At 42.0% G+C, this 23,012-nt stretch overlaps 2 protein-coding genes and 1 long non-coding RNA gene across 7 annotated transcripts in view; 1 reads left to right on the top strand and 2 right to left on the bottom strand.

Annotated features, from left to right (window-relative positions):
- Nucleotides 1–512: 512 nt before the first annotated feature.
- Nucleotides 513–14,974, top strand: AKIRIN2 (akirin 2). 2 transcript variants are annotated; one of them, XM_053381435.1, is made up of 5 exons: nt 519–1,226; nt 12,044–12,184; nt 12,904–13,053; nt 13,954–14,025; nt 14,295–14,974. In XM_053381435.1, the coding sequence occupies exons 1-5, from the start codon at nt 1,019–1,021 to the stop codon at nt 14,303–14,305; spliced, it is 582 nt and encodes a 193-aa protein (XP_053237410.1). In that variant the 5' UTR covers nt 519–1,018; the 3' UTR covers nt 14,306–14,974. The 2 variants fall into 2 exon arrangements, with proteins under 2 accessions (XP_053237409.1, XP_053237410.1); XM_053381434.1 differs by lacking the exon at nt 14,295–14,974 and having other exon boundaries at nt 513–1,226; nt 13,954–14,099.
- Nucleotides 5,542–12,906, bottom strand: LOC128410326 (uncharacterized). The gene is made up of 4 exons (XR_008329458.1): nt 12,624–12,906; nt 8,197–8,372; nt 6,174–6,240; nt 5,542–5,677 (listed from the first exon to the last, which is right to left on the bottom strand). It is a non-coding gene; the product is annotated as an uncharacterized LOC128410326 (long non-coding RNA).
- Nucleotides 14,975–17,141: 2,167 nt separating the features above from the next.
- Nucleotides 17,142–23,012, bottom strand: part of ORC3 (origin recognition complex subunit 3) — a 34,731-nt gene continuing 28,860 nt past the window's right edge. For all 4 annotated transcript variants that reach the window (XM_053381427.1, XM_053381426.1, XM_053381429.1 and 1 more), the window contains 3 exons: nt 20,490–20,606; nt 18,570–18,643; nt 17,142–17,505 (listed from right to left, as the gene is read on the bottom strand). In XM_053381427.1, the coding sequence (XP_053237402.1) occupies nt 17,400–17,505; nt 18,570–18,643; nt 20,490–20,606 (297 nt within the window). In that variant the 3' untranslated portion in view covers nt 17,142–17,399. The remainder of the gene's footprint in view (nt 17,506–18,569; nt 18,644–20,489; nt 20,607–23,012) is intronic.

The following is a 23,012-nucleotide window of genomic DNA, read 5'->3' as shown; positions in this document are numbered from 1 at the left end:
ACAGTTTTTTCTCCCCACCACACAAGCTGGAGCACAGTCAAGAAGAGTATTATAAATGCGAATTTCTTCCTTTCGGGGATTTTTTCTTGTTCTTTCATTCATTCATCTTTCCCCACAATCTACTTCAGTGTTTCAGAGATAGCTGAACGAAACGCCCTTTCTTCTGGACCAGGTATTATTATGGCTGATGTTATAATTAAGTACTATCAGCCATTTATAATTTCCGCAAACTAAGCTCCTTTCCCCGCTGCCCGGCTCCTTTCCTGCTACTCCCCATATTAAGAAGACCGCTTCCATTCCTTCACCCCGTTTCACTCGCATTCCTGAGGTACAGGGTTCTCTGCGGGGATTTAAATTCCACCCGGAAGTCATGTCCTTAGCGCGAAGAACGACGGGAAACGTAGTTCTCCGCTCCCCTCCTGCGCCCTTGCCTCAAACGCTGGGAGGTGACCCTGAGAGAACCACAACTCCCCTGAACCTTTGCGGCGGGCGCCACCCCCGTGCCGTGCAGGCGCGTCGGCGAGGGATGGTTTTTTGAATCAGCGGCGTTGTTATTGACGCCATATTGCTGGTGTGGAAGAGTCACAGAGGCGCACGGCAGCTCCCGCCGCGGCTATCTCTCGTCATCGGCGGCCTCAGGCCGGGTAGCCTCCCGTCGTGCCGCTCCCACCGGCCTAGACACCCTCCCGGATTCGGCCCGGGGAGGATTTTCCGCGGGCGGAGCCGACGAGTCCAGCCGAGCCGGGCCGAGAGCTCCGGGCCGCTCCCTGGAGACGCAGGCGGAGCCGGCGGCCGGCAGGCAGCAGAAAAGCCCAGGAGGCGCGTAGCAGTGGCGACCCCGAGCCTGACGCGGCGAGGCAGCGCCTGAAGCGCCTCCTCCGCCCCCTCCTCCTCCGTTCCCTCCTTCCCCCCCGGTCTCGTCAGCTCCTTCCGGCCCCGCTCTCTCTCTCTCGGTGGCGAAGGCCCAGCCGGCTCCGCTCCCTCAGCCTCTTCGTCCTCGTCTCCCTCCACCTCCGCCATGGCCTGCGGCGCCACCCTAAAAAGGACTCTGGATTTCGACCCGCTCCTGAGCCCGGCCTCGCCGAAGCGGCGGCGCTGCGCCCCTTTGTCCGCTTCGGCGGCCGCCGCCTCCTCTTCCTCCGCGGCCTCCTTCGCCTCGTCCCCGCAGAAATACCTGCGCATGGAGCCTTCGCCCTTCGGGGAAGTGTCCACTCGCCTCACCACAGGTAAGCGGGGCCCCGAGGGCTGCCTAGGGCGGGGCACGGCGGGGGGGGCAGAGAGAGAGAGAGAGACTCTAGGATAAGGGGCGAAGCCGCCTCCGCCGCCTCCCCCCTTTCTTGGCTTGCTTTTCATGAGTCCGCTTGGCTTCTCCCCCGTCGCCCCGCTTTCTCTTCCCAGCCACCTCCCTTCTCTGCCCCCCTTTCTCTCCCCCCCTCCTTTGGCTTCGCTTTCGCCGCGGAGTCGGCACAATGGAAATGGCCGCTCTCGCCGCGGTGGGGGCGGGGAAGTGGCAGCGATACGGGAGAGGCCGCAGAAAGGGGGTTGATAATGGGGCTGAGCCGGTGTAATGGGCGAAGAGGGGCGGGGAGACTCAGCCCCGCCGGGCTGCGTCTGGGAAAGGGGAATTTCTCTATTCAGCACCGCACCTTCCTCCCCCCCCCACCCCCCTTGGGGGAGAGAGGGCTGCTTGGCTCCTTGGCGTTTGACGGGGGTAATTGTATGTGTGCGGAGAGAAAGAGGAACCGAGAAATTATATCGCGAGGGAGGCGGGATCTTGGCCGGGAGAAATGTGTGTCTGTCTCTTTCTCCGTCTCTCTGCCCTTCTTTCTCTCCTCCCCGGTGCAGGCGATCGATTTGTTGCAGCCATTAAACTCTTGGGCGTATGTTGCCTGAGCCGAGGCGGCCGTGCCTCCGCCTTCCCGTTCAAACACCGGGGGAGGGCAGGGAGAGGGACGGAGCGGGGGCTGTCATCAATCACCCCAAGGTGGACTGCTTGCGCGACGGCAGGGGCCGGTTCCACCATAAGAATTGCATTTCTCTCCCCCACCCCACCCCACCTCCTTCCAGTATTGAGCCGGGTATTGTTCACGTCTCCGCGGGGGCTCAAATCAATAAAGGCGTTCTTGTAAGAAGAAGCTGTAATAAGGCAGTGGCTGTTGAACATCTCTTAGTAAGGATGAGAATGCATTTCAGTGTTACTTCACCAGAAATGTTAAAGTGATAACCTGTCTCTTCTTCCTCCTGCACCCCAAGACCTAATGAATAAATTGCAGGATCAGGTTTCATTGAATTACACCTCTGAATCTATTTACATGGTTGGCCCAGAGTGTGGATTCCACTAACTGGATCTATTCAAAATCTTATTCCATATATAGAGTTCATCCTCCCCCCAATCATTTTGTCGTCTTCACCCCCTCCCCCAGTTCTCAAGTAATTAATGAATGTAGGGACCATTATCTTCAGTTTATTTTGCATATATGGATGTGGCATTTGGGTCTGAAGATTATCTGAGATAGCAGGCATAGTAATTTGCAGGTTTTTATTAAGCTTTCATTTCCCAAGAGCTTGTGTTTTCATATAGTGTTTTTCATAATGTTTTTCATTTCCCAAGAGCTTGTGTTTTCATATATTGTGTTTTTCACATATATTGTGTTTTCATGTAGTTGATCTGTGTAAGCCACATTAATTACAGAATGCTTGCTGTCACATGGAAATATGAATATTTAAATTAGCCCTTAAATCTTGCATCTTGGTATGTCTACAATAACTTGCTTCAAATTATGTTGGTCTTCCCATTGTATAGATAATCTCACTTGTGAGAGATGATATGCTGAAATGTCTGGGACCATACCATCTCCTGTTAAACCCTGGTAGACTACATTTGATTTGAATAGGGTTAACAAAGTGTGGTAGTTAAATTAACACCTTTCTCATTAGTAAATTATGTTAGTGGAGCATGTATTCAGGATTGCAGTTTAGTTTGAATCATAAAGTAGCCAAAGGATTGCTAAATGTGTAAGCAGGAACCAAGGTTGTGTTAGTTAAATGCTACATTTATGATTGGTGACTTCACTGGAAGTAGAAGTATCCATGCAATGAATATTTAATGTAAATGTGGGTTTAAAATTGATTTAGTGATGTGAACAGCTGGGCATGTCAAGGAGCTGCAGTTTGAAGCATTAGTGGTTTAGGAGCACATATCCTCTTGAAAAGTGCAGTGCCACTGAAAAACCCAGAAAAAAGTATAAAACTAGGTGTTTAAACACTTAGATGATCTTCCTTAGATGCTAATTGAGACTAAAGACCAATAATTCCACATAGAGGTCTGTTTCAAAATTATTTGGAGATTTGTCATTCAGCGGTATTTAGTTTTAAGTAAATCTTCACAATGTGGGGCTTCTGTGTAAATTCTTATGACTTTGTTCAAATTGTCCAATAATAACTTGGGGATGAAATAACCTAGATTTGTAATGCCTTACTCCACAAGAAATACAATGATGTGTGGAATTTATTGTATGTTTCCGGTTTCAGAAACGGGCATGTGTTTAATCCAACTAGTCTGTAAATTAAAGCATGACAATAAGGGCCTCAGATATGTGCCTGTTTTTCTATGCAAGAGGATGAATTAAATTGTCTATTGATGAGTTGCAGTAATCTAGCAAACATTAGGTTATACTAATTTAGCAAAAGATTTAAAAGATCAGGTTGCACATCAGATATTCCTATATGTACAGTTCAAGAACATTGAACTGTTAAGACAGTTAAGTAGACTTTCTTACATAGGTGTGATGTAAGGATTGGTTGCAATGCTGTCATAATAGGATGTGGGTTTGGTTGCTTTTAATAAGCATTGATAAGGGTACTAAATACCTTTATATTCAGGAGACACCCTGAATGACTTTCGTGTTCTGCAATGTTAGTTGTTGCTGGTTCTGTTAAGGGCAACAAAGTTTCATGGAATACAGCTATTTTATACGAAACACAGGTACCACTTGTGTGTTGCCATCAGTAGTGGCAGTACTCAGTGATGTGGGTTTTATTGGAAATTTTTTCTTGCCCTAATTGATTGAAAGCTGACTTTGTGTGTTTATTTGACTTAAGCTTTTAAAAATATTATTTTAGATCATTTCTACCCTGCCTTTAGGCTCCCAAGGAGGCATCTAGATCAGAAACATGACAACAAAAATACAGTATTTTAATTAAATAAGTTAAAACTGCAGCATGAAAGGGCATCTAACAACTAGGGCAGTCTAAATACACCACTCAACAGGAAGGCTTGTTGGAACAGATTGAAATCATTACTGCTTTCCTAAAACATCAACCTCTTTTAGAGGGGATTTCCATTATCTTAGTGCTGCCACCAAGAAGGCTCGCACACTTGTCCCCAGCAAATGCACTCCCAGAGTTAGTGGAACATAGTGCAGGTAGATTCATAAGACAAAATATAGAAGTAGAGATGGGGTGGCAGAAAGATAATGAAGTGCTAACTGCGTATCACTAGCGTATCACCATGGTTGGATTTTCCCATGGGTCAGTGGCCCTTAATATGAAAAGGGTTTTCCACCCTTGGCTTACTTGGAAATTATTTTTACTTCAATTCTGGCATGATAGCTGAATGACATATAATTCCTTTGCATTATTTATATTTTAATAAATGAAATGAAAGCATTGTAAAGTATTAAGTTTCAGCATGCATGAAGAATTATGCACATAAAATATTTTGTCTATGAATAGCCACATGAAAAAGTTAATTGCAACTTAGATTTCAGATTTAAACTAGTATATCCATTCTAGCTGGCAGATTTGAATTTGTATTGTACAGTATTCATTAGTTATGTTACTAACTAATTCTATGAATGCATTCTTAAAGTGGAGTTTTTTCCATTGAAAAATGTAACAATAGGTTTTTCATGTATAAAAATGTTACGACCCCACACCATCAGCTGCATTGGACTGGGGTCGAGTTGCTGCATTAGCCCAGCAAGAAAAGTTTGGTCCTTACATCAGTTCTGTCATCTTTTGCTCATTTCTCAGAGTTGCTGTGTCAGCATATTAGCTCATGCATCAGACTGTAGACTGAGTAATCTAATTGGCTATAGGAATTGGTTTGTTAAAAGCAGTTCAATGTACAGCATTTCAGGTCTCAATTTCCCCCTCAATTTAGGAGGTTGGCTCTTGAGAAGAACAGTGGAGTGGTGCAATGGGGTGTTCTGTCTCTCCCCTCTCCCCTCTTCCCATTCTTACCCCTTGCACACACCCAACCAAGCTGTTCCTGAGGGTTTACAGAGCCTCTTAGAATGGCTTGGAGTGGGGCATATAGGCTTGTAACAGGATGAGGAAACGGAAGAATTACTGGGGTACATTGCACAAGCAGAAATACCTTTCTGTTCACACAAGGCATGTTTGGATCTATGCCAATGTAAACATCGATTTGGGCCAATCTAGCTTAATTAAGGAAGAAAATCTAGCTTTGGAATTGGTGGGTGTGTCACTAAAAAAAATGAGCCACCAGCTGTTTTGAATAGGTAAATAAGTGCTTTATTGGTAGGAGAGGAGAAGGGAAACATTCAGAGTAAATATTATATCAAAGAGTTCTAAACATTGTTTGGACAGCTGCTGTGTTGCTGAATTCATGCTGAATCGGCCTTTTCTCTATGATTTTTCTACTTTTACATGTCTGAAAGAAATTGCATATCTTAAAACCTGTATGACAAAGATGTAATTTTGGTGTGCAGTGTATTTACTTGGAGCAATCATGGTGGGAAAAGTACTTTTTATCTTGGGGAGCTATAGAGCTTTTTCCCATCTGGGAATTTCTAGCTATGTTTTGGTTAAATGATCTGTTTGTACATCTAGGTTTAATACCAATGCAGACACCTGTAGCATTCCTGTTCATAGACTTTAGTATAAAATCCAAATAACTAAAAAAGTATAAGATCACTTGCCATAGTAGCATCTTGATACTAAACTTCTGTCTGGGCTTTATCAGTATAGATTAATGTTAAGGAATCACATGCCTGCTCCTTCAGTCTTCTACATTTGAGTGGGAAACCTGTGGCCCTCCAACTGTTCCATCGTCCCCAGCCAGCATAGCCAGTGGTCGGTGTGATGGGATTTGTAGCTCAGCAACATTTGGAGGGTCATAGATTCCTCAGCTCTATATAGACACTTACCTGGGACTTGCCACACTTTGATTGAAGTCCGGTAAGTCTTGTCTGTCGAGATGTCCTAAGATTGCATCTCCATAGAAAAAAATGTCAGTCAGTCATACAGTCTAAAGAAGTTACAGCCCAGACACAAATTTGTCACCTTAATGAAAACTACCGTATTTTTCGCTCCATAACACGCACCCGACCATAACACGCATATAGTTTTTAGAGGAGGAAAATCCGTAGGCATGCCACCCGTAGGCATTCCCTCCATAACACGCACAGACATTTCCCCTTACTTTTTAGGAGGAAAAAAGTGAGTGTTATGGTGCAAAAAATACAGTAAGTGAATAGATGCTTAAAACAATGGTATTGCAATTTTTTTAAAATAGTTGGGTCATCTGGTATGTATTTTCTGACTTTGATCAGTGCTAATACTCCGCCTCTTAAGGTGGTTGACATGTAAGTGCAGGGGTCAGCAAACTTTTTCAGCAGGGGGCCGGTCCACTGTCCCTCAGACCTTGTGTATTTTTTGGGGGGGGGGTGAACGAATTCCTATGCCCCACAAATAACCCAGAGATGCATTTTAAATAAAAGCACACATTCTACTCATGTAAAAACACGCTGATTCCTGGACCACCCGCAGGCCAAATTTAGAAGGTGATTGGGCTGGATCCGCCCCCCCCCACCTTAGTTTGCCTACCCATGTGCCTATCCATCACTTGATGACCTGCTTGCATGACAGAGCCATCCTAGACTGAGCAACACACTTGCCTAGTCATCTTGAACACATACTTCCTTAATGTGTATATATATAGATGCTACTCATGAAGCCTTTGGTGTACATATGGGCGTTTGGGAGAGTACATTTGGGGCATTTATCCAATGCTAACCATAATAATTTTTTTTGAGCAAATTAAAATATGACTTCATATGCTATGAACCATGCTTATCCTGCGGTGTCCTTTTTGAACTGTCCTACATTTCAAACCACAAATACGAAGATGGCACAGCTGGTACAGTTGATGTGCTGGTATAATGTTATTCCTAAATTACAGGAAGAGGTAACACTAGTGAGAACTTGAGAAGCATGTGGATATATCAGTGGCAGCTTTCAGTAGCCGTAACATTCCAAACATTTTAAATATCTTTAATATCTCAGTGTATTAGCAAACCATGAAAACTATTTTTAGTACTTTTTTGGTCTTTTCTGTTTTTCCTCTTTCTCTGCTTAAAAGAAGAAAAAATATCACTAACCCAAAAAGGAATTTTTTTGGTTTATGTTGCTAGTGTGACCAACTTGAGTTTGAGCCCACCAGTTAAAGATCAGTATTATGTAAAAGGTTTTGCTACCATGTATCCAGACTGTATTCCGTGGAATGCCCTTAGTGGAATAGAAGTAACAATTATTATTGCATCATCTTCTGTTGTTTAACAGAGGTTATTGAGCCAGAGTGGAAATATGAATATAATCCACATTATTCTTTTGGGAGATTGGGTGGAATCCAATGTGTGAGTGGACTTCCACTTGCACAATTGGGCTTTAGCTTCATCTGCTGCCCCCTGCACTCCCCCAACCCCCCTGAGCAGATTTTGAGGGCATGCGGAGAACTGCAAGGGAAGGAGAGGAAAGTGAAGTCTTGTTGCGCAAGCAGAAGTCCATTTGGCTTGCACATGGACAGCTTTGGATTAAACCCTAGGATTTACTGCTTTTAGCAGAATCTTTGGTTGGGGATTTCCCAGTTCTGCCTGTTTTTGGGGGTTGGGGTGGATTTTTTACTTCCTCCTCACCCTCTGGATTATTCTGTTCATATTACTCTATAATGGAAAATAGACTTCTGTCTGTTTTTATTGGATCTGTAATTTGCAATATTTCTTTCAACATAAAGTTGGTCACCTGAACCTTAATCCAACAAGGGCTGATCTGGATGCTCTGGATTGCTCGCTCCACTGAATGTGTGTGTGTGTGGAGACTCCCCCCTACACTCAGGACTCTCATCAGCACATAGTTTTCATTCCAGCAAAGGTCTTTGAATGCACCGTTTACCTGCTGTTCCATTTGTGGACAATTTCTTTTTTTGTTGGGGCTCAGATCAGTGGCAGGTGGAGCCTCTGGATCATGGCTGTTGATATGAATATTTTTTCCCCTTTCTTGGCAGTACCTTGTTTAAAGTGACTAGCTTTTGAACTTCAGGTTTGTCAAACCCAGCAGTGGCAGTAAATCTAAACTCAAAGATAATCATAATGGTCGTTCTCAGCATTTGAGCGTAAATACTGGACTTTGTAATTCCTTGACACTCAAATGCAATCTAAGAGTTTGGGCAGTCCTGGTTATTTGGCTTACGATTTATTTGTGGCTAGTTTGTGGTTGGTGAAGACAACGCTTAACCACAAGCCATGGTTCGGACAACATGGTCAGGCAAACCTTGGTGTAGCTCAGCATGGTGGCAAAAAATAATAACGGAAAAACAAAGTTTTTGCAAGTTGGAGCAGGCAGGTTCCCACTAATCTATAGTTTGGGGTAGTAGATGTGAACTAGACTCTGACCTTCATGGCTAGGTGGGGGGTTATAAGACCTGGTCTCCTAGGTCTTACTCCCAACATTCTTATCTACTACACTACCTAGGCTGACAGTGACAATATCTTGGGTATTTTGGGCCTTGTGTCAGGAATGCTACCATGACATTGAAACTATGCTTACAGTATGACAAGAAAGTAAGTATGGAAATAGCTAACAATTTAAAAATTGGATTTAAATATTATTTAAACAACATTAAATACAACATTGAAAGTGAATATGCTTCTTTAGTGATGATAGCTTCCTATATGAGAAGCATACTCCAAAGAAAGAAATAAAGTACTATTGGTTGTTGAAAAGGACTAGACTACTGGGACCAGCATTCCACAGCCTCCTTTGGTTTCTGCCTCCAAGGCATGATTCAGGGATGCTTGTTAACTGGTCTTTAGATTACACCTTCTTTTATAGCCTGTCTCCTGGGGTAAAATCCTAAAAAAAACTCAACAACTTCAATCCTAAAAAAAGGTCTGGTCGGCCCTCACGCATGCTCATTTCGTCAAATCTGGCCTGCTTTGGGGGGGAAACGGGCACCCCTGGATTGGACTAATGCAGCCTCTTGATATTTTCTGTGTAGTGTCCCAAAAAGTGAAAATAGACAGTTTTAAGTTTCACTTCTTCTACATACAGGTATTAGCTGACATTTTTCAAAAGCAATATATGGATTTATTTTTTTAATGGGAACAAATACTGAATGCAAAAGGGGGGAATAGTTTTCACAGTGTGAGATTAGGTATGGATTCAATCTATTGAAGGTTTAGAAGGAGTTAGGGATTCAGATGCTAAATGTAAAAAAAAGGACGTTTCTTAATGTGAACAAAACAAGCATTCCATTATTTTATTTTAATTTTTTTCTAACTAGTAGATACTTGATAGCTTGAACTTCTCAAATCCCGCTCTTATCAGGGTTTGGCTAACCCATGTTTCTCCAGATGTTGTTGGCTACAACTCCCATTTCTAACCACTGCCACGCTGGTGGGTTTGGGAGTCCCAACCTGTGGTGGGCCACAGGTTAGCCACTCTTGCTGTAGACTGGAATGACTATTCTAATGAATTGTTGAATATTACTTTATTTGATATAAGTTGCTTATATCAAAGTTATGTTTTATTATCACATTTTTGTATTGGATTAGATTGTTATAAGGTGTACATACTTTGTTTCTTCAGCTTGTAAACAGCCGTGGGTATAGTAAAATAAAAAGGCGGTATACAAATTAGGAGAAATGGATCTGTATTGTACTGTATATCTTAAACTGGTTTGAATCCTGTGCAACTTCACTTATTAGCTGAGGTGTTGAAGATATTGTGCTGTCCTTTCCAAGGGAACAGATTTTACTACTCTTTCATTGTTGCCTTAGCAAAGTGCCAGGTTTCATCTTACATGGGACTTTATAGCAGATCAGGAAGTTACTGTTACTCTATGATTTTTAGAGTGAAAGTTTTTTCAAAAAAAGAAAAGAGATACAGTAATCATTTTAAAAAGTACCATAATGAGACAACCATCTGGGAATGTTTCCAAGGTTGGACATGAGCAAACGCGCCCAAGTAATGGAAGTGACTCTGTATATTTACAGTGGTACCTTGGGTTAAGTACTTAATTTGTTCCAGAGGTCCGTTCTTAACCTGAAACTGTTCTTAACCTGAAGCACCACTTTAGCTAATGGGGTCTCCTGCTGCTGCCACGCCGCCGGAGCACGATTTCTGTTCGCATCCTGAAGCAAAGTTCTTAACCCAAGGTATTATTTCCGGGTTAGTGGAGTCTGTAACCTGAAGCGTATGTAACCTGAGGTACCACTGTACTCAGTTGGTATTTGCAAGCTGGCTAGATGAGGCAAAAGAGGCTATATTAACTGCCTTAAAGGAGATGGTAGTAGTATACCCCATGGTGTCTGGCATGCAGAGAATCTGGGCAATCTAGATTGGCTTTTGGTGGCAAGGAGATTATTCTACAGTCTAGTAGGATGAATTATGGCAGATGTGGGGGAGGGGGTGAAATTAAAGGTGGCATGTGCATCTTGGTGTTCTGAGTTTACATGTGGAAGTCTTCCCTGCAAGACCTGCAACCTGAAATTGGAAGGGTGGGGAGAGAGAATCTGCACTCAGATTACTCCTCCCCTGCCAGCAGTGTTGGGGATGCATTTCTGTAGAAGTGCTTGCATGAGACTTAAGAAAGATGCTTCCTGGCAAACATTTGCTTCTTCTGCGGATACCCCTCCGCATGGGATAGAGGTGAAGAGAGGAGAAAGACACAATCAGTCTCACTACATTTGCCCCACAAAGCAAGTGCTGTAGATAGGGCTGATTGCTTTCCCCTTTTGTTTCTTTCTAGTGAAGTGCAGGGAAGAGTGCAGATCTGTAAGGGAGAGCATGCATTTTTGCCCACCAGGCAGCAGTCTAGAGAATATTATCATAAGATCGAGAGAAGCCATAATGGAAGGGGATGGTGCACATTTAAGCCAGTAGTGCATTCAATGTACAGCAGTATTTCAGAAAAGAATTATAACTCATACAGTGATGTACGTTTTTAATGGTAATACTTAGTTAAGTTTAATGAGATAATGTGATGCATAATTATTCAGATCTACTTTGGAAAAGCAGCACAGATTATTTTGCATATGTGGCCCAGTCACAGAGTCAGTATGCAGGAAATAAGGAGGTACTGACAACATGTTTATGGAACTTGTCCTTGATTGTCTAGTGCCTTTAAAGCCGGACTAAATCAGGGAGGTGGAATGAATGTAGCTGCCACCAAATCTATGTCATGGAACGATGGTTCGCAATTTAACGCTTGTGACCTGTCATTTTTCTCACTATTCTTTTAGGACAAAGTGGAGGTCATAGTAGGCTGGTAGTGGATCCACATTGGGTGGAGTGCAACTACCGAGGGAGCTTTGATTCAGTGTTCCTCTCTGCTAACAAAAGGGGTGTGGAGGCAAGTTTTGCTGATTCCCTCCCTTGCATTCCACCTTGCTCCAATCTCCAATCATTTCCCTTTCTGTTAACAGAGACCTTTGCTAGAAGTAACCATTTAGGCCCCCTACCTGTTGCTGCTTAGGAATTTGTGTGGGAAAGAACATTGCTGGGGTTTATAATACAAAATTTTATCTTTTGTGGTGCATAAATTTAGCTTCTTAAAAAGTGTAATTCATTGAAAATTACTTAAATGCTCTTAATGTTTTGACAGAACTGCATAGCCACACTTCTAAGATGCATACTATAGTAAATCAGCACTTATATAGTCAATGTAACATGTTTGGGTTTTGAAATCTTTGCTAGACTAATAAGCAGAAACATAATGAATATGTTTTCCTTTTTCTAGAGCAAATTCTGTACAATATAAAACAGGAGTACAAACGCATGCAGAAGAGGAGACACCTAGAAAACTTTCAGCAAACAGATCCCTGTTGTTCTACTGATGCACAGTCACAAGCATTTCTCCTTACTGGACCAGCTTTGCCAGGTAAAACTTTTAAAGTAAACTTGCATAACATTTGTTAATTTGGATCCTAGGTAAGTTATGCGTGTCACTATGAAAAAACTGTGGAAGGAAGAGTTTTATTTGAAGAGGAGATATACTCTGTTAATATGAACAGTGGAAACAAATAAGAGCATATTCATAAGAAACTTTATCTGCTCTCTTCCAGATAATCATTGAGATAATATACTTTTAAATGGGCTGTTGCCCACCCTTTTTGAAAAGGGTGCCAAAAGTTGAGTATAAAATAAGAGCGACATACTATATACCAGGGACGGGAATCTCATTCAGCCTGAGAGGAGATTTTAACAAAACAGGCCAACATACATGCTGGCAAGCCAGCAGAGATTCCTCTGCCTGACATTTAAGGGTAACTAGCAAATGGGACATCAAACCATATTTTATATGTTTGCAGACAAATAACCTTGTGGATACTCTGAGATGTTGCCAATACATATTGTTGTAAATAATTGACAGGCACTTAGACTGCTGTCTTCAAAAGCCATCATACAGAGAAAGTTACACACTTAAATCTATGGAAACATAAAGCACAGTTGACATCGCTTTGGATTGTGACAGAGGTTGCACTCACTGGTCAAAAATCTGATCCTCAAAACAGCTACAAGTGTATTCTATGCACTCATCAGTAATTAGGAGGATCTCTAAAATATACCTTAATTACCTATGAAAATACTTTTTCATAGGTACTTCATCTGCAGCATCATCGCCACTGAAAAAAGAACAGCCCCTCTTTACTCTCAGACAAGTTGGAATGATATGTGAACGCTTGCTCAAAGAACGTGAAGAGAAAATCCGTGAAGAGTATGAAGAAATTTTGACCACAAAACTTGCAGGTATGACAAAAATAAACAGTGCGTGAAACTTGCAGTAATTATACATTAGTCAGTAGTGAGCTGTTACAAATAAATCTCTGTCTCCTGAGTAATAATTGTAGCCGAGTTCTTGTGAGTTGGCTCTATCTGGAGGAGGTAGGGCTGATCCTGTTCATTTTAATTTCCTGCAAGATATTTCTACTGTAGTGTGGGAAGGGATCCTCCACATGTTGCTGGACAACAGCTCTTATCTGTGGCTATTGACCATGCTGGCCAGGACTGGTGCGAGTTTGTGTCCAGCATCTGGAGGACCACAGGTTGCCCACCCCTGCTGTAGGATGGCAGTCACAAAATGATTACTAACCAAGTTGTATTCCTGCACCATGATGCTGAGCAGGAAAAGTAGCTTGGCTTGGCTGAGCCACTTGAGTTCTCACATGTTGCACTAAAAACATTCCCAACATAAATGCTCATCACAATTTGCTCTGGGCTTTAGTTTAGGTTAACTGCCTGTGTAGAAAGCTGACTTTTGGATCTGATGATCCTTTGCCTGCTTTTAAATGACAAATGACTTAGACCTGATAATATGCCACTTTACTGGCAGATGATATCAGGGCATGAGTGTGCTGGATGCCGCCTGTTTAGTCCACAATATCTGTGCCCACATGTAATGATGAAAGGGTTAAAGGGAGGATGTGAGGCCTTCTCTGACTTCCTTTTATTACATCTAGACAGAGTGCTATAAGGGATAATAAGTCAGCAGGTGCTTAGGCACAATGCAGAGAGCGCCAACTGACACACAAAGAGTGTAGTGTGCTTAATGTGAAGTGCTTCCTTTTTCCTGTACTGGCTGTGTTCTGTAGAGTCTGTTCAAGCGATTGTTACATTTGATTATTCACTTGGAATATTCCTTGCTTATAGAACAGTATGACGCATTTGTGAAGTTCACGCATGACCAGATCATGCGACGATATGGAGAACAGCCTGCAAGTTGTAAGTATTTTGAGCTATCGCCCATGTTGTTGCAGAGAGACCAATGCCCCCATCCCTGAGCATATTGGGAGTGGGGAGCCACAGAAATTGCCTCCACTTCTTAGGTTGGGGGTAGGGGGAATCCTGTGAGCAGAACTCTGCTCAGTGGAATCTAGGATCCACGCATTGGTTTTCTGTATGCTGAGGCAAGTTGCAGTTTAGTGCTAGAGTTTGATTGTAGAATTTTGTGTGCTGTTCTCCCTGATGCAATTCTTTCTTTCTCTTTTCAGATGTTTCATGAATCATGTTTTCTGCATATGTGGGCAGCCCTGAAACCCTGTTCTATTGTTGCAAGCTGTCCTTTAAAGACTTGCAACAATGCCATATTCCCCCTTCCCCCCTCTGTATACACTGGTTATTTCAAGCTTTTGTCAGTGGCAACCACTCTTATGCAGCAACTGGTTTTGGAGTGCTCCCTGATGTCAGTACCACCTGGATGTGGACCTTTGCTACCTGTTAATACCAGTGGTCTCATTTGCTGTATCATTACAATTTGGCTTATGTTAATAAGTTTGAAAAGTAAAAGGATTAAAGCTGGTGTACTAGAACTCTGCCCTTCACTGGTTGTGTAAATAAAAGTGTAGAATGACACTTCTGACTGAAGTTAGTGTGGTTTTCATAACTGTGCACTGCAAAGCTATATTCACAGTTAAATTAGAATGTAATTCCTGGACAAATTTAAAGCAAATAGCCCACAGTACTGCCTGTGAAATAGTGAAGGAGGGCATTTCTGTATTCCATGACTTTTTGGGGGGTTAAGAATGGGTTTATATAATTTCTCATTTTTGTAGGTTTTATTTATTCTATCAGTCTTTAACAAATGTTTATTGCTGCAATTTTTCAGTGTATCATTGTTTTACTGCCCTTGTAGTACTGGAATTTAGTTGAAAGAATAAACATTTACTTCTAACCTGTGTGTTTGAATATATAGGTGGCATTTTGTCACCATTTGGATAAAATAAGTGAAACTTCGAGCAGCTGTTAGCTTGATAGCTCAGGAAGAAAAAGTGACCAAACCAGAGGTTAAGAAAGCTTCCTTTTTATAGTCATTTGGCCTGCTGCCGACCGAGGCAGACTTTCAGAAGCTGTTAGCTTTGGGGATGACTCACTGAACCTCAGAAATCTGAGATGAGCCAAGGTTCCTTTCTATAAGGATTTTTGGAAGAACCTGCCTTCATCTTTTTGAAAGGTTTCCCTGTCTGAAAAACTGCTCACAAGTATGTAGAAAGCACTGCCAAGAGGAACATATTCCCCCCTTAGAAGGTCTACTATTCCTGTTTGTATCAATGGACCCTGACCATTAGGTCCAGTCGGGGCCGACTCTGGGGTTGCGGCGCTCATCTCGCTTTATTGGCCAAGGGAGCTGGTGTATGTGGCCAGCATGACTAAGCCACTTCTGGAGAACCAGAGCAGTGCATGGAAACGCCATTTACCTTCCCGCTGGAGCAGTACCTATTTATCTACTTGCACTTTGATGTGCTTTTGAACTGCTAGGTTGGCAGGAGCAGGGACCGAGCAACAGGAGCTCACCCCATCACAGGTATTTGAACCGCTGACCTTTTGATCGGCAAGCCCTAGGCTCTGGTTTAACCCACAGCACCACCCGCATCCCTTAGTTTGTATCAATACTTGTATCTTAAGTTTTAAAAAGCATATTCATAGCCACTGTGGGGGATTGGTCAGCTCTGAACTAAAATTTCGAGACAAATTGGTGTGATTTGAAGGTTTTTCATATTTTTGAGTCAAACTGCCATTAATACAGTGTTTCAGTGCAATCAGGAACTCTCAAGATTCCATATGGCTCTGTAGACTCAGTAGGGGTGATCATACTTGCAAAAGGTGTCTAGTTCTGGCATGAAATGAAAGTTAGACCATACTTTAAAGGTGTGCTGCACAAAACTACTGCATGCATCTGCCTACAATTTACAAAGCTTAATTTGCTATGAATGAGCTGCTGTATCTGCAGATTTCAGGCACTTCTGTGAAAACATCTGGTGCACACTCCTAATAGCTACCACACGTAAATAGCTTTTTAACTTTTATGTATGGTCCAAGTCTTTGTATAAACTACTTTTTCTTGGAAGTAATCATTGCTTTTGCTACCACAGCTGTCAAGAATTAGCCTTTTCAAGCTTGGGGGGGCACGGGCAGTGAACGTTGAGGATTCTTAAGCTTCTGGATTAAAATCTCTGATTTTAACTTGAAAGACATGACTGCTCATTTGGCTTTCATTTCAATCTCTTTTTCTAGTATTGTTGATGCTGCTGAAATTGTTCAAAGCAATTTTACATTCTGGGAGCCTCTGTTATATTGCATTTGGATGGCCACACTGCAACATTCTGAGCCTGAATTTTGCTAGTGTACTTTCCTCACATTGTAATTTCAGCCAGGCTTCTGCTACAAGAAGGTTAGAGTTTTGCAATTCCCCACTCATGTTTGCTCCATAAGAACCTAAATTTAACTTTCAGGTTTGATTGCATTTTTTCCTCACTTTAAGGTGGTTGTTTTTTAAAGGAAATTGCAACTGTTTGAGTGTCATGCCAAGGGAAATGGAAAGATTAAAGAGAACTGTTCGAACACCAGCTAAAAACAATGACGAACACTGTTATCCAAAGTGTCATACTGATTATTCAGTATGTCAGAGATTAAACAAGCATAAAGTCTTCAATATCTTCCTGGTGTCTTAGAAACAATGCATTAGGCACAGCTTTGGTACCAAGCAGGCCAGTATTGATCAGTCTTCCTTTGATTATGAGCTTGCTTCATACTTATAAGCAACCATTTTTTCACTTTCTTAGAAAATACACTGCAAATACTGAAAATAAGTAATTTTATTTAGAAAAAATTGTAGAAGCTACCTTAAGTACAGTGGTACTGATCACCATTCTCTAAATAGCTTTGTTAACTCACCACATTAGAGCATAGCCCCCCACAGTAGGAAGGAAACATCAGTAGGGAGTCTCACATCCCACCTCAACAATCATGTCTAGTCTGCACTGTACAGTCATATCAATGTGCTCAGCTCAGAACAATATTAATATTTTCTTCAGTGTTTCTGCAGATAGGACAGAGATCAGTGACGATAAGTTCGGTTTTATTTTACATGCATTGCAGAAAAGGCACAAAAATGTCAAAATGCTCAAACACAAACATCAACTGGATTCTCTCTCTAAAATGGATGGATTTAGCTTGTTGTTTAATGCAAAGAAACAAAATCCATGAAGCTACTTGTTCTTGTCAATGTTACAGTGGCAAAACAGCACTTCTCATTATGAAAGTGTTACCACAGTTGTTCACAGTGTACAGAGCATTTCCTTCTCTCAGTAGAACGTATACTAGCAGCTGCCCCATGTCAGTCTCGCCACATGATCAGTTTTCTGCTTGGAAGGCTTTATGAATCCCAAGAGTTCCAGTTCTGAGACTGCTCTAATGAAACGAGCACTTGGGGAGTGGCAGTCAAGGAAAAATACATTTCACTCTACCAAAGGGAATATTCACAGATGGGCTAAACATACAGAACTATATATTTTTTGCTAATAGGATAAGTATTCTGCATAGTTCACTGAAGCACTGCTTTCACATGCTTACAAATCACTCATATACACACATGATATGGCTCATATAATAACATGGAACAAATTTAGTCTAGTTGAGACATCTGCCTCAAAGATCAGGGTGGATGTATTCTCTACCCAAGGTATGGCTTCTTTTTCTAAAGACTAGGATATGCTGATGTTATATGACTTGTTATAAATTAACTTGCCACCTAAACACATCTTAAGGTCTGTCCTAAACTACATAGCTCTGTCATAGGTATTTTACAGCACAACCCTCTGCATGCAGAAATAAATCTCTTGTTCCATGAGGGCTTATCTCAAATTACATATGTATAGAACCACAGCTTTTCACTGCAATCTTATACATGTCATATCAGAAGTTTGATTCGGCTCAGTTGGTAAGAGCGTGGTGCTGATAATGCCATTGCTACAAGTTTCATGGGGCTTGTTCCCAGATTAGTCAGTACAGGACCAACTCCAGACTCACTAAAATTTGATAGAGCTTAAACATACTGGGTGGTATTCAATTATGTTTTACTCAGTGTAGACCCACTGAAATTAATGAACATGACTAAGGTTAATTTAGTTCAATGGGTCTACTCTGAGTGAAACTTAGCTGCATACCATTCACTGTTGTTATGTAAAATAATTGCATCCTTTATTCTCTGGAAATAACATCAACAGCCTTTACAAGGCAGGCATGTTGATAGACAATGTTTTATGGAACAACGGCGTCTGGGCACAGCACACACAACTTACACAGGGAGATTATCAGTCTAAATTAGGCAAGTTCATTTTTCCTTTCTAATAGCCCTGTTTTAACGTGGATTGAAAAATGCTCCAAAATGTTCTGCTAGACCCTTTTAGATTTGTTCAGGTTATTTGTAAGAAGATAATATTTTGGTTTGCTAGCTGGTGCTAAATCAGAAGAGAATCAGAAAAGGATACTGGATAGCATCATCTATCTGGTCCTTGACACTGGAATTTGGATTTTCTGCAGCAACTACAACTGTAGCAAAAGCCTAGGAGGAAACACTGTATTGATTTATACCATTTTTTGTAAATGTAATAAATGTCACAAATTAATATATACGCTGAAAGAGTTTGATATCAACATGCTAACAAAGCACAGAGGAGAAATAAGATCCTTGTAAACTGAGGGTTTAATCCAATGATAGCTTTGCACTAGCAGAGAGCACTTCCACTTACAGACAACAAATTTTCACCAAAAAACAGCTCCTGAAGACTGGGGGCCTCCTAAACAGTTTTGAATACAGCATGGAGAGTTGCAGTACTTAGGATCAGCACAAATGGCTTTTTGGTGGGGGGGCAGGGGTGGTGTCAGCCAGTGGCCAACAAGTTTCTGTTTAGCTTGTTAGTAAAGACCATTTGCAGTGTTGCCAATGACCTCTCCTGGAATGCTGGAATTTTGCAGAAGGTACATGTGACACCTTGTTACTGCCACCTCCACATCAGTTTAATTTTGGTTTCATATCCTGTTTTGGAGAGATCACTTAAACCACAATTGTCATGAGAAGATGATTTAACAAACCCCAGATGTACTGGAGAGACAAAAGATGAAGAAAGGGGGGGAGTAGTATGTGCACACATCTTTTTCTTGGTCCAACAAACCATGGTTTGTTTATCGCATCTGAACTGAGCCTTTGTCTATGATTGAAACCAGAAAAAGCTTGGTGGGAATAAGAAACTAATCTACATGATGGACAGGGGAGACAATGGCACTAAGGAGTTTTCTTCCACACTAGTTCATTGCTGCTGCCTCTGCAAAAGCCCAGTGGAAGGAAATCCATCCCTTTCCATAGAGAAAAGGGGGTTCTTTTCCTTCTCATTGGGATTGCACAGGAGGTAGCAGCAACAAGACCCAACAAAAGCCTGATTAGCAGAAGACACTTCCTTTTTCCACAGTCTCGGAGGATGACATGAGATGCAATTTTGCTTCCATGATTTGGCCTTTTGAAGAAAGGGGCAGCCACACCTAACTACTGCTTCTTGCAAAACAAAACAAAACAAAAACCCCAAAGATGACAAACAAGAAAGAAGTGAGTTCCCCTTCTTTCTCTCCCATATTGGGCTTTTGCAGTGAGGCATGGCTTACTTTCTGAAATAAATCCAGTAAGTGGGAACAAAATCAGGACTGCTTTTGTCTACAGTGAAGGGGGAAGGAAGGAAAGGAGGCTTCTATTCTGAAAGCTGGACTTTGCAGAACGTGCAATCCATGCCTCACTAGTTGGGGGTTGAAGAATCAGTAGTGAGGCATGAGAGGTGGTTCCTTCAAATGTTGCTTGCAGGACAGAAGCTGCTTCTTTCCATTCTCAGTGGAAGAAAAACAGGTTGGCTTTTACAATGCACCACCAGCACCCTGCTGCCATTTACTGAAAAACTGCAAGCAAGGGAATGGGATTACTTCTTTCCATTATGGGGAAGAAAAGGGGTGCTATTTCTCTCCCTGTTGGTTTGTGTAGAAAGCCATGGGAAGAAGGTGTAGGTGCTTTTTGTGACAGCCCAGCTTACAGAAGAGAGCATGCCTTTCACACTTTGAGAATAGGAGAGAAAAGGAGAGAAACTAATAAAAGCAAGGCTTGATGGGAACACTAGGATGCTTGTTCCTTGGGGGCCCTTGGCACTACCAAAGATGCAAGTGGTTCTACTGTATTTAACTCTGGTCCTAGTATAAACTGGGAAGGCTATGTGGACTGATTTTGGGACTATGGAAAAATAAGAAGAAAGAGGACTCTCAATGTTATACAGCAGCAATTTAGCTGTCAAAACAAGTGAAGCTTAGAAAGAAACAGCAGATTAAGTATTCAGCAAAGCACAGAAACAGTCAATCGATTCATGTTCACATACCTCTAACCAGTCAACAAGGTTAATTAATCTGCCACACTCCAAATGAAGCTTGTATGCTATACAGATATCGGGAGCCGCATTAGAAATGCATCCTGCATCAGTTTTCAAGGATTCATTCTGATAAAATTCATAGTGAGAATGAGAGTTATGCATGTACATTTCATTTATATGCTAATAACGCCATCATCCCAGACCCACCAAGCAAATGTTATGCTAAGCCACTTCCCAACCTCTGGACATCACAATCATAACGTATGCCACTATTTCAGAAAGCTGTTAACTTCATCCAGCCTTCTGAAATATTAATCTACTCATCTCTGCTCTTACACCAGGCATAGTAGCTGCAAACAGTATGTAGCTGACACAGTTCACTTTTTTCTCAGCTCAGCCCTGGATTTTCCTTGGGGCAAGTGTGATGAAAAGTAAATAGGGTCATTTGTGCCTGGTAGCAGCAGTCAGGAAAATGGAGCTATTGGGAAGGGCAAGAGTCATGGCAACAGGTGCTAGGGAAAGGTTGCTAAGGAGGAGAAGGCAGTTAGGAAAAGGTCAGCTGGGAGAGAAGAGGGTTAGGGAGGAACCAAGCACAAAGAAAAAGCTTTTCTCTCTTAGCTGGCAGAGTGGTTTTGAAAACCACCTGATCATTCAGGAGGGCTGCAAGATGGGAGTGAGGGTCCTATTACTTGAAAGTCTAGTGCAACCAACAGCTGCAGTATATTGTTCTTCTTGACATGAGACACAGCACACACAGCAAGACCCCAAAGAAGGGACATGACATTTTATACTGTCTATGGTTTAAACCCTTTTTTCACCTTGTGACTTATACCATTGTTCTTTTTCTGTTTTGTAAGATGCCCTGAGACATTTTGGTGAAGGGTAGATAATGAACGTAAAGACCTAGAACAGCCTGACAAAAGATTAAAGGAGGAACACCCGGGATGGTCAGAGAAGGGCTAGGTATGACAACGCTATGCACGAAGGCGAGGGAGGAGGGAGGCAGACGAACTGGACAAGGCATCTAGTTTGGCCTCTAGCAGCATTCCAACCTGGGAGGAAACACAGTGGGAAATTCCACATATTGCTGTGCCTCTTACAGAATCAATGCGATGATAAAAATGTGCAGAAATCATCTCCAAGCATTCTTGTTTTTACTTAATTAGTTGTCTTTTATTTAATTCCATAAAATGTATGTACTACTTGACTGTAAAAAACAAAACCCTAAAAATAAGGCTAATCTAATACAAGCAACATTCTGCAGCCCCATTAATCCTCAAGACAAGGTCCTGCTGTAGACATTACTTATGACACTGTCCTCTTGCACTCCAGGAGGAAAATTTTTGACTATGAATTTAGACCTAGAATGAAAGGTGAGGTGAGGCGAGTCATTTTTGGTTGATAGCCCCTTAAAGGGGTGTCAGGGAACTGCCATTGGAACGAGAGGAGGAGGAGGGGCTCCATGACGATGCTGGAGAGGGGCCAAGTAGGGAGAGAGGCAGGTCTCCTGTTGGGGAAGAAAATCAGCGCAACACCAAGGATGAAGGGGGGCCAATGGGGGAAGCAGAGAGCAGGCTCAGAGACTCTTCACTGGACACCAGCGGAGAGAGCACAGGTCCTCCGCTACCCACACCCTCCCTGCGCAGAAGACTTCCGCGCAGGGAGAGTAGGAGGAGACTGGGCGTCAAACAACTTTTATGTTGGAAAAGGTTTAAGAAACGCCCACTGTCAGATTCTGCCAGCGACTGAACAGCCACGGAGTGAAGGGCTGTCCAGCCAGGAAAGGTTTAACCAGGCCACCTAGCCAGGAGTGGCGGCAACTTACGCACGAGCAACCCCATATAACCATTACAAGGGGTAATGCAGGTTCACTGTGGTGGGTAAAGCTGGGGATTTGCCCAGTTGATGCTTTAGCCACACTTGTGGAAAGATGGAGAGATTAGCATAAACATGATCCTAACATTCTTCAAGGACTGGTACATAATATTACCAGGAGAAATAGTATCTATGTAATCAGTAATGTCTAGATTTTATACAGCTTACATCTTTTATAGTTATATTTATCAAGATAATTTTTTATCCTAGTTTTATAATTCATGAAAGAACAGAATGTACTGAATTCATACTATGAAGAGCTATTTCTTTCTGTCATAACACAATTAAATACTAGTAGTGCACTGGAATAACAGAGATTACTACTCACAGATACCCGAAACAGTTGCCCAAAGCGCATAAGAAATTAATCAGATATGCCAGGCCAAAGACTTGGCTTTTTATCAAATATATTGGAACTTGAATTAAGCTTGTTTTCCCCATCTAAACTGTGTAACACTGCATAAAATCAGATAACTGATAAGATCAAATAAATAAAACAGGCACATACACAATTTACATTCTTTTCCCAACCTGGCTCTTGTCAATTTATATTCCACGACTTAACTCAATGCAGCAAATAAAAATAGGTTGAATTTTATAATATATCTTAAAAAAAGGAAATGCTATCTGCCTGCTAAAGTCTCCTCCTTTTTCTTT

The sequence above is a fragment of the Podarcis raffonei genome, chromosome 3 (genome assembly GCF_027172205.1).
Source record: "Podarcis raffonei isolate rPodRaf1 chromosome 3, rPodRaf1.pri, whole genome shotgun sequence".
NCBI lineage: Eukaryota > Metazoa > Chordata > Lepidosauria > Squamata > Lacertidae > Podarcis > Podarcis raffonei.
Note: the sequence above shows the minus strand (reverse complement) of the source record. Positions and strands in the feature narration are given on the sequence as shown.